Here is a 12,097-nt window from a genome sequence, read left to right as displayed (position 1 = left end):
AGACCTAACTTATCAGCTCTGAGCAGGATTCAAAATGTGAAACAACTGTTACAAACTGCACAAAGCAAACAGTTTACCTGACATGTCATAACTCAAAGTAACTGATGTATTGAAGTTCATTCTTACAGTCTGGTGTTGATGATGTTGCAGATGTTTAATTTGCCTCTAATGCTGTCAGCCTCCACAGTCAGTTGGGTTATCTCTTTAATGTTTCATCATCAGAAAACAATAGTAAATAGTTGTTAGTACTGTACCAGAATTAAAACTGAAGTACAAAACACAAAGTGGAATGTTACAATAAAGTAAACTTGACTCTTGAGGGTAGCTGTCTATAATTGTTCTTGAACATAAAAGCAATAAGTGCACTCAACACAAGAACAAAATACAATACACAAGGTTTCTGGTAGGCTTTTTTTTGGTTTTGGGGGAGTGATGAGATTTGAATAGGCAATTGGCCCCCGTTTCATGCTCCATTAGTCTTCTTGTTCCGATACAGAATGTGAAAACCCATCTAACACAGCATGAAAACTGCTTTACAAAAAAGATAGAGTCAGTAAAGTGTTGAAAACAAGTTTCCGAGTAAGCTTCTTCTAATGCACATATTATACACCTTAACAAGAGACCGAGAGAGACTGGAGTGTGCAGTGCGGTGCCTCTCCGCCACACTTCCTCCTCTCCCGTATCTTTCAGAGCAGGGATTGATTTGTCCTCGGGGAGTTGGGTTGCATTGAGTTTGAGACACGCCCACGCTCTCCTCTTTCTGCCACTTCTACATTTTTTTTTCCTGCTAATGCACCAACTCCAGAAACAACTTCAATTTTCCAGACTGAGCTAGTAGTGCTGGCATTACATGATCTAAATCAAAACAGTTTTCTCCATGAATAGGAAACAACACAAATCTAAATAATAACAGATCGCAGCTCCTAATGGTGTAAACACGCAGTTTGCAACATCCAAAGCAATGTTCCAACCTCAAAGTTATTACTGTTCTTTAAAACCTCTCGCTGTCTTTTTATTGAGCATTACAGACACAAAACTACAGGCCACAGCAAGACAACCACTGACTGCATCAGTTATTTAAGATTAGTCATAACAAATATTTTCTAATTGCTCAATACCATGGAAATGAATGGATGCTGTACAGTTTTCTCCCAATGCTTGCTACATCAGTTCACAAAGTCCTTACAAAGTTATCCCTTTAGGCTGTGAGTTGAGAAACACCCTCACATTCAAAGTATATTCCAGTTACTTCTCTTCTCGTTTACCCTACAGGGTTGCAGAGGAGCCCTGCAGAATAGACATAAGAATCAAATTATTTTCATGTTGGAGGTAGTGAGGGACAAGTGCCTTCATAAGGGAGAAAGGAGTAGCAGGGTCCTGAGGCATGTACTATCCAGGCCGAGCTGTCCGCCCCTCATTAGCACAGCGTGGATCTGTAAGCCTTTGTGTTCTTTGAGGGCACAGGTGTCCCCTGTCTGTCCTCAGATTAGTTTTGTAATCCGCAGGACCCCCTGCTCCAGCTCAGCAGCCCCCTTCAACGGGACGGTAGTGTTTATGTTTGTGAAGCTGTTCACTGGAACGGCTCTTAACCACTTGCTGAGTTCAAATGTTGGAGCCTGGCCTCTCATTTCCCCCTTTACGAGCTCATTCCAATGTAATTCTATTCATTCACCTGTGTGAGGACTTAATACTGTAGTTCTGCTAACCTCACATCAGCGGGCTCTTATCACCAGCCACACGTAGGTGAAAGAAACCACTTCATTGATATCATTCTCTCCACACCTTTTCTGAAATTGAATTTTGTGAGCCATACCACAGACATGCAACAGCATAGTATATATGATTGATGACACAGTGAAATCCAGTTATACGCACAGAATACAGCAGCTGCAAGTGGGTGGAATCAAATGTAACTTCCTCTGTGCAAACGTCTTAGAACTTGAGTGTAAAGCCAAGCTTTCTGATTCAGATTGTGTTCAATAAATCTTTGAGAAAAGACATGTGAACCCTTGATTGGTATTGTTGTGTGCAAACAAGCAGCGTATTGCAAAAAGGCTGGTGTAATGTTTACATTGTGGGTAAATCCCTTTGGCTCGATAGGGAATGGCTTTCAAGCTGGATGCTGTCCAAATACCGGAAACATTATGGAGATGGTTTGAAGCAGCAGGAAGTTGTCCAAACAAAACAAGTGATACATGAACACAGATGAGTTCCAGCCAGGCCAGATGTTTAGGGGTTGCGAAAGTGTCTGGACTGAGGTGGAGTCCGTGTTTTTGTACGAGCAAAAAAAGAATATGAATAAGAAAAGTTGTTTATCTGTAAGATAAACACTTGCTCTCAAAAGGGAGGTACAATGGGTCATGGAATGAAATCATTGGTTTACTTGAATTTGTTTGGTCAGGTTTGAAGAAAACATCCTCTGATAAAGTTGGGTTACTTTTAGTAGGTGGCAGTGGGATGAACAGGACATTTATGAGCTCACAAAAAGGAGGCTGACTAATTTAACGATGCTGCTAAGTATAATCCTTTAGAGCTTTTAATCCGTCTTGTATTAACTATCCCATGACAACCCCACACACTCGTCTGTTGTGTTGTAGCAATATATACCCCAATAATATAACAAATGATTCACAATTTGTCCATTTCTTTCAATTTGTCACCTTTAAGATATCTTATAGATTAATCATTTTTCTCATCCAAAGAGTCACTACTGTTACACAACATTACAAAACAAATATAATGACTAATATTCTTGACTCATCGCACTACAATTGTGTCTGTGGTGAAATTCATGTCTGACTCAACATAAACTACCTAAAGAATAGCGGAGTAATTGTAGAAGATACATCTTCGCCTGGAATATATTATAACTAATATAGAAATATTATCTATAGAAATCCCATTGTAATGGTTTGTAGCACACCCCACCCTTTAATGATGATTGATGCAATCTCAATTGCAGGCAGCAAACACAGCAATATGCTTCTGTGATAACCAATGAAGAGATAACACAAAATGTATGTGAGGAATATAGAGATAAACATTGAGGCAAGCATAAGTCCTTAAGGCCAGGCAGAAGTATGCATAGTAGGATACTACAGAGTTGACAATGTGCTTACCCACTGAGTGTAATGGATTATTGGATTGTCTTTGCAGATAGATGAGTCAAAACTAAAACGTCTAAACTTGACAGAACATACTAACTCACAAACAAACTGAAGTACTCATTAGTCTACATTGGGACTTATCTTGAAACCAGTTTTAAAAGGAAAGCTTGACTTTGAGGCCGCGGATACAGTCGTAATAACCTCTGTGATCTGCTGTGCTTTTTGAGAGAAATATTTCAAATGTGTTTCTAACCAAATGCCAGTTAAATAAAGCACTGTTGGAAAAATAAATAAAGCCTACAAAAACAATCGTGTGCTATCAATCTTCAGACCCACTGACTGAATACATGCTTTTAGTGTGGGGGGTCCAGGGTGAAAGATACATCATCTGTCCAATAAAGCCTGAAACAACAGACTGCTGCATTGTCTGGAGCTGTGACGGGGCCTATATCTAACTCTGGCCGGGTCCTGTTGCCTTTGAATGTACTTCAGTGATCGTACATTCAAATGCAACAGGACCTCCCATTCTGCTCTGCAGATGTTAATTCTGGCAAGTCGTTACCCGACAAAACCTGCCTTTTTGACTCTGGCAGCGTCAAAAGCAGCATATGTCCCAAGAAAAAACATTCAGGAAGAAAAAGAAACAAAGCTGTTTTAAAGTGAACTACCAAGCCCTTTCAACAACAACAAATATAAGTACAAGTAATGGCTTGGTGTTCACTCCATATCAGAATGTATCCGTCTGTAACCTTTCCCACATTTGGATGGAAGGACGCAGTTTAGTTATTGTATGTACACGGTTGAAAAAAGTCATTGATAAACAAAATGTTCCAACAACTCAAACGTCTATATCAATGTCACAAGATAATGCTGAGCCTGAAGCCACAACACACCACAGACATTTGAAGGCTTTCCTATATCAACGGATTCTTAACAGTTCATAAACAAAACACTCACTTTTGTGCAGCACCTTGGCAGAGCAATCTTATTTTATTAGCACAGCTGCCATCTTGGAGCACAGACAGATCCGGACCATAATGCACTTCTCCAAAGAGCAGCAACTCTCTTGCTCTTTTGTGTGGCCCTTGGATCGGTCCTGGAAACTGGCTGTGACCAACATAAAAAGGAGCAGGCTGGACTGTTCCAGGATGCATCGCTGGACACCTGCTTCTTACGCAGGAAGGCCTACAGCAAAGATAAACACAGCCAAGTCCAAAACGAAAGCCTTACTCGGGAGTGACGTCAAAAAGCTCCAGGGGAAAGTTTCTCTTTCTTTTCAAACTGGTTGTATTGATAGCTGGCATTCAGTACAACATTGTGAAGAAAAAGCTCAATGGCTCTTGCTATTCTGTAGCTGAGACAGAACCAGGTCACTAACCCAGACTCAGAGTCCAGAGACTTTATATCAGTCCAGCACCAGAACAAGGATCGGGAACTGTTCCTTGTTTAAGCAATGTTTTAAAGTCAATATCACTTTGCTTGGTCAGTACTCACTGCCCCCCAATATGCAGTGCAGAAAACCAAACCACCCCATAATGTGTGAATGTCAAAACTGAACCGAGAACAACACTAGTGATTGAAGCCCTAGTGGTTTTATCTCAGCAGTGCCTGCATAAGGCCAAGACAAACCTGTTCCCATATAATCAGCTGACCGTCTGCCAGCCAGGCAAGATGCCTTTCAGGGTTTTGAGCTCATATTATCACTCAACACTGCAGCAGCTCACATCTCTTCTGAGAGGCTGCAGAGGCCAGCTCACTGGCTGCTGGATCTCATCGCTCCCCAAGCATTTCATGCTCAGCTCTGTTACGGCTAATTGGTGGGCATCATGGGGCTCCAAACACACATGCTTATACACAAGCATGTACGCACACACACATATTTGGGTATGTGTGGTGGCCTCTCGCAGCCTGCCGGGTCTGGGTCCAGTGCCAGGCTCCGTCTTGGGCTCTCCAAAGAATAAAGAGCAGCTCTGTTCCCGGGTCTGCTGCACGGGATTCAGCCAGTGTTCACCCTCTGCTCCTCAGACAATACCCATTGTTCTGCTTTTTAATGAAGAAGAGTCGGCATGGAAAAACTAGAAGGGTTAGCTTAGTCACTTCCTGGGTCCCATGTATCAATGTAGGAGATGGATGGATCCTTGTGTTTCCAGAAAGGTTATGGGAGAGTTAAATCACATGCTAGAAGACGGCCTGTCAAAACTCAAACTGTCTGTCTTAGTAAACAACAACCTGCAAATCGGATGCAATATTTGCAAATGTTCAGAACACCTGACAATTACAATTCCAGTATCTTACTGTAGCTCTGTCTTGGTCTTTATATTTCAATTCTAGATGTTTACCAGCTAGATGCCACATGTCAGTGTGATGTCCCGTGCTGAGCAGGCAGCAAACAGTGGCTCAGAACTGTTCTGCCTAATGTGGCTTTAAGCTATTTCACGAGAACGCAAAACAAGGCAGTACATTTGTGTCGTAAAATAAAAAAATAATAAAAGAATCTCCACTTGAATCGACTGATAATGTTCTTTAGATTAATTTATTCAAGAAATAAATGGATTATACCAGCCTTAAATACATCTTTTATAACTTCAGTTTGTTTAATCTCAGCTAGATACTTTTGTGAAAGGGTTTTACGTTGAGCTGTTATGAGCGCAGGTCAAACACAGCTACCTTGGACCTGTCCATGTGACAAATTACTCTACAGTTAAACCTGACGGCTACTCTTGTGATTAACCTAAGGAGTACATTTCAGATGGATGGCCTCGCAGCACAAATAACAGCAACCTAGGGTGCTTCAGCCGCCTTTAAACAAAGAAGCTTAGATGTAATCTGGAGAGACTATTAAGAAGAGCAGCTACAACAACAGCTAAGCCCATTCTCCCCATATGGCATTTAAACAAGTATGGTCTGTAAACATGTCTGCCTCTTTGACAGCAGACATGATATTCAGCTCTGAGATGGAAGTGGATCGTGTCTTGGATGTGGGTACAACTTTATTTGATGTCAACTCTGTGGCTATAGCTGAAGCAGAGGAGCAGACATGAGGCCTGGGCTGAATTCCTGCTACACAGAGTCATTTTCCTGTGGTTCAGCACCAAGCATATAGACTGGCTCATTCTGTACATATGAGTCAGAGATTGACTGCTGTCATTTCATGCTTTCAGCCAGTGTGAGCTTATAGACCAAGAGACCCATTTTCCCCCTTTCAAATGTTGCTTATACCTCTAATGATAGGCTTAATGGTAGCTTTGGATTGATTAAGCAATAAGTCCAGAGTAAATTGGTCTACCAAGATGTTGACATAACCATTTGATTCACTGGGTTATGAGCGTGTTGCTGTGCAGAGTAAACATTTAAAGGGCCCTCCAAACACTAGCTCATCATCATGTGAGACCCATCTTCTTGTAGACTTGTCTCAGCAACACTATGGCAACCACAAAAGAGGTAAAGACTTGCAAAAATTCTTTATATGTAACTACAGAGCCATTTTTAATAGATGTCAAATGTGAAAAGCTAAGCCCTTTCAAACACTAAACAAGTTACATTTACAAGACACACAAAGCAAAGAGCTAGCAGGAATTACACACACAGCAAACAGCCCACTTAAACACTTGTGAAACAGTGAATACATTCCAGCTTTTACTTGTGTGGAAATCTACCACCTTTGTTCTTTAAACAATTAATATTTGGGTTTACTACACCTCACTTCACGGACAAGGTCACATGTGACTCTCTTATCACGACAGAGGCCTTGCATCACAATTAGCCTAAGTCTATTTCCAAGATCAGCTCTTGGCTCCAGGGATTCATTAAGCAGAGACTTCAATGGGAGCTTTTCATTTAATAGAAAATGCCGCCAGTAAATGTTGTTTATTTGAAAAGTGGTACCATGCGTAAAAAAATTAAACTGAATTAAAATATCCGACTGGAAATACTGATATGTATGCTGGTGAATTGTGGTCTGATATCACACACATTTAAGCCTAACCCTAACTTTTAAAAAGGACCTTTTCTCGTTGTTTTCAGGTTGCTGACAGTAAGCAGGATGTCTAAAAACACCACTAAGCTTAGACATAATAAAATGAGTTAGTTTTCTATTAAACACATTGAAGTTTACAGTTCTTTCTTGACAAAACAATCTCTGCTCAAGGTCCACTTCCTCACTTGTTCCATGTACCACTGGTTCCTGGAGGTTTTGACTCTCAGTGGAAACTTTTTTTATATTGTACAAAAAAGTTAATGGGAGGGAATTGCTTCTTTTATTTGGAAACAGACGGCCTTTATATCTTTCATTATTACCGTAAGCATACACAAAAAGAAATAGAGAGAGGGTATCGCACATTGATCTTTTTTGGTAGTGTCCAAAATGTGCCGGTGACACCAAGTTGCGGCCAGGTACTCACAATTATAATGAAATGCTTTGTCAGGTTCTTGGACTATTCCAAACTGAGGAAGCGGGAGTCAACAAGACATCCTAGTAGTGTCTTGAAAATCTTTAGAATAATACAAGTTTTTATATATTACGAAAACTGTATCGGAATTCAAATTACTGCCAGATAAAACGTCAGGCTTCTTCATCTCAAAGCCCCGGCCTGAATTTCCTTCCCAGTACATCCCTGCTGTAGCACTCATCCGTATTCTCTGTGTGGTTACACAAATATGGTCTGCTCAGATGTTTGAGGTCATGAGTCAATATTTCAAAGGAGGCTTTTCATATCGCACAGCATGGACCCAAATTAAAATACTGTATGTCCTTGATAGGAAATTCAAGGGTTTTAGTTAGGCGTACACTGAATGTGGTGGAACACGGCACAAGACTTTAATCCAAAAGGCTCGCCACTGCTACCCAGGGCTTGCCTGTTGATTAAACATATTAGGAGTGGAAGGTAAACAGTCCGGCTGCCATTCCCTCACGCCTAGGTTGAGGGAAGACTTGCTTTGCAGTAATTCTTAAACTAAAAGTGTCAGGTGTTTATAAACGATGTATGATTAGGTGAAAGGAATGATGATCAGCAGCAAAGTACACTTAAATGTTGACTCATCAGCATTGGTTACCACTGATATGTTAGAGAAGGCTACTGAGAGGGGTGACGAGGTATTATCCTTATCATCTGCTAATCAAACCAAAGTGAGGTCATCAGAGTCACACAGTGCCACTCACATCAATGCCAACAACTCACATTAAGCCAACAGCCATCAGAAACGTCTGAGACACATTCGGGTTTAAATGGCAGTAAATAACACTAAATGATGTGATTAGAGCACTAAATTATTTTAAAGCTGGAGGGCTTCCATCCCACCATGAGCTAAGACATCATGCTTGGCAGCAGGGGTGAGGAAGGGAGTGAGTGGGGGAGTTCCTGACATGCTGTGAGGATCTGCTTTTCTGACAGCCAGTCTACGAAATCCTCAAGTTAGACAGGTGGATTTGTTTTCCTTCTTGAAAGCATAATAAGGATTAGTTTTGTACAACATATTTTTGGATCGTAATTGTTCCTGACGTTTAGAAACCCATATGTAAGAAGGGAAACGTCAATGCTCTGACATACGTAAGCAAATCTAAAAGCAGTCGTGATTAAGGAGAAGGTCCAAATCCCTCTGTTGTGTTATGTCAGACTTCACTGCCCCAAAGGCTTCTACCTCCAGCGCAAAATGGGATTCATCAGCTTCTGACAAGCAGCAATCACACCCCAACACTACACAGCAGCACACAATGCTTTGACTTCCACCTCAACTTGATCCACTTTCTGTAATGGGCTTACAGGCTAAAAGAACTCTGCAGAACAAGATCATTACATAACATGCTCAACATTAGCAAAAGCAAAGCCCTGAACCAGAATAAAAGCAGCAAAGAAAGGTTAAAAGCAAATTCAACAATCAATCAAGCTGCTCTAAGAACCTGCTTTCTAAAGTCACATTAGCAGCTAATGTTCATGAGAGCAGTGGAACAGGCAACAATCACGTTTGACCCACATCTTACCAGCTCTCAAATTTCACCATCACTGCACTGTTCTTCCATTTAGGCCTTTATTCACTGCCTGGGGAGCTTTGTGCAGAAAAGTGTCTCCTTCAGCGACAAATATTTGATAGCAACAATAATGGTCTGTGTAATCATTTTTGTAGTGCAAGTTAATATGGTTAATAATTATTTAAGATAAAGATTCAACTTTATTGAATATACAAGTAATAAGACAATGACATTTAGTTTACATCCAATGGGTCTTCTTACAACTATTCCCCATTAGTCAGTCAACATATTGTTGTAAGTTTTAGTCAACCATCAGCATCAACACTTTTCCTTCTCCTATTAACTGACTTGAAAGCTCTTCAAAGTCTGGAGGATCTTTCAACAACACCAGGAATGTGCTGCATTCCCTCTCAGGTAACATAATTGTTGACAGACGCTGGTTGACACTTTATGATGTGACAGATGTTTCAAAAGGAGCTGGCATGCTGGGCACTTAGAGCTTCAGTAGTGAGCCAGCGCATGGACTCATAAAGTTAGGAAAAACTGCAATAAAAACAATCATTTAACTGCAGGTGTAACTACAACAATTAAGGAATTGTACAGAAGCATTGGAATGGACCTAGGCTGCTGAATAAGAAGGCTAAAGTACAGTAAACGTTTAATATGTTGTGTTTGAAGTCAAGGGAGCCCAAATGAGACGTGTGGATTTCAGCATGGTGTAAGGAAAGTTAAAAGCCTCAGAAACTTGAAACTAGTTTTTTTTTTTTTTAAAGTTAAATTTGAGTGTCAATAAGTTCACTATCCCGTTGAACTACACTTTGATAAGGGTTGAAAAGTCTTTGATATGTGTTACCTCACCCTCTAATCACTCAGTATTCAAGCATTGCAACAGATGCAAATCTCTTGTGCCTCTAACACAAGTTTCTTTTTGGTCGGAATAGCCCTTTTCTCTGAACAACAAAGGACATGCGTGCTGGACAAACAGCACCCACCAACACACAGCTGTCCCGTCCCAGGACAGCGAAGCATGGAGGGAACAAAGAGCAGACAGATGAAAATGTTTTTTTTTCTCACTTACCAAAACGGTTGCAAATCTTTCCTCCAATTCACTAGGCTCGGGCATGGGTAGTTTCAGAGGCATGTTATGTCCCCTGAAATCAGTGTGCTGGTCCATGCTCCCTGCGTTCCCCATGTTTGTCCAACAACTAGCCTACAAGTTTTCTCCCTCCTTTTTCACTTGAGAAATTCTCCGCACGGCGAAAATAAACAAAAATATCCTCAGGTGCTTTGGTTTTGTCACTCTTGCAGATTTCTTAGAGGTTTATATCCTGTTCTTCAACATAAAGCACATGTGAAGGAGGCAGCATAAAGCGACGGGTCCGAGCAGCAGCAGCAGTGGCAGAGCCCCTGGTGAGGCATTTTCACGGCGGAATGAGGAGCCCTGGAAACTTCCACACGGACCTTTCTTCGCTGTTATCCGTATCTTGCACAATTTCGGCTCCACTCCCAGCCGGTAGTAATGACGACAAGCATGATTCACGCTTTTTTGCAATCCCCCCCGTCTCCCCGTCTGTTAGTAGTGAGTGGAACTGCTTCGATAATCCCTCCGCTGCTGACCAGCTAGTTAAGGAGGAAGGGGCTCCACAAACACACAAACACACACACACACTCACAGCACACACACCACCGCTGCACACAAACTCATCCCTCCCTACAATGAGTCCTTTCAGGGGGCAAGCCTCCGACTTCTTCTCGGGGCGTAGTTCCCAAAGCCGTCGCTAAGGAGATGATATTTTTTGAGTTGCATTGTGGTACTTCGAGTCCATTGTGAGAGAACTTTGGTCCCCCCCAGGATAGTTACGGCTCTTTGAAGGGAATTCATTATGTACTCTTCATGTAGGTCATGAGCTTTTAGTCAATGTATTTTTAAATTATGTTAAAGCGGTACATTTGTTGCCTTTATGAATAAATGAAATATCAAACTTACATCAACTTCATTTTAGAGTTGATGATGTGAACGTTTTTTTTCCCCAGAGTAGGCCTGGCTTGTGAATTGGCAGTCTACTCTAGCCCTATCTTTAGGGACCATAACACTTTATTTTACTGTTGTTTTTGTATCACTTTACATATAGCCTACAATAAACACTTTGACTTTGCCATGGCACAGGTGTAGCTCACACAACATGAATTTAATGTCCCAGTTAGCTGGGGCATCGACCTATAATGTGCACCAAAACCCTGGAACTAGCACACCTGATTGTAATGAAGCAATAATGATAATTATTGGTAACACAAGTGTTCTGATGTGAATTGTCTGGCAATTTATTTAGCATTACAATCTATTTTCTAGATTTGTATTCTATAACCAGAGGAATTTAATCTTTGATCCTTTTCACAAAAGACAGTGATGTTTAAATGTCTACTGTAAAAAAAAGTCTACTATATTATAAAATACTATTATTCAAAGTTATCAAAGCAATATTTATCAAGTGACTGTAATCAATAATTTCCGTGGTTATGTAAAATCTCTTAAATGATTGCATGACAACAATTGTATGATGACAAAGCTGACTCCCTTAACACTCCCTTAAAGATCTCAACATGGAATGGGATGAAATCTGATCTGCTGACAGGGTGGGGACCACATTACGCACAAGAGGATGACATCAGCATACAGCGCTCTGGAGGCGATCCAGAGGTTCTCCAGATGCACAGTGGTTTTATTCAGGCTGCTGGACTGATTCAACGGGGGATGGTGTGTCACATCTGAGGTTGCTTGCTTGAGACATGGAGGATGCAAAACACGGTTGATTGAGCTCATACTTACGTGTCCCAAGTTAAACTTATTTGCTCAGACTCCTCCCCTTGTGTTGTATGATGTGTAGAACATGTGTATGCACTTACTGGGTTATATTTACTCAGAGGATGCTGCTCATTATGGTGTTCATTCAAATTTGGTATGAAGGAAGAAGCTTGAAGATTAGAACAGATTCCTACAAATGCAAAACAACATAGGACCAGTATT

General features: G+C 41.0%; 1 protein-coding gene across 1 annotated transcript in view; it reads right to left on the bottom strand.

Annotated features, from left to right (window-relative positions):
- Positions 1-10,801, bottom strand: part of fmnl2a (formin-like 2a) — a 45,789-nt gene extending 34,988 nt beyond the window's left edge. Inside the window, exon 1 of the mRNA XM_010769578.1 lies at positions 10,151-10,801. Within this exon, the coding sequence (XP_010767880.1) occupies positions 10,151-10,264 (114 nt within the window). The 5' untranslated portion in view covers positions 10,265-10,801. The remainder of the gene's footprint in view (positions 1-10,150) is intronic.
- Between the last annotated feature and the right edge of the window lie 1,296 nt (positions 10,802-12,097).

This window comes from Notothenia coriiceps, unplaced genomic scaffold (assembly GCF_000735185.1).
Source record: "Notothenia coriiceps isolate Sejong01 unplaced genomic scaffold, NC01 NC01_scaffold00007523, whole genome shotgun sequence".
NCBI classification, from domain to species: domain Eukaryota; kingdom Metazoa; phylum Chordata; class Actinopteri; order Perciformes; family Nototheniidae; genus Notothenia; species Notothenia coriiceps.
This window is presented reverse-complemented; position numbering and strand designations above follow the sequence as displayed.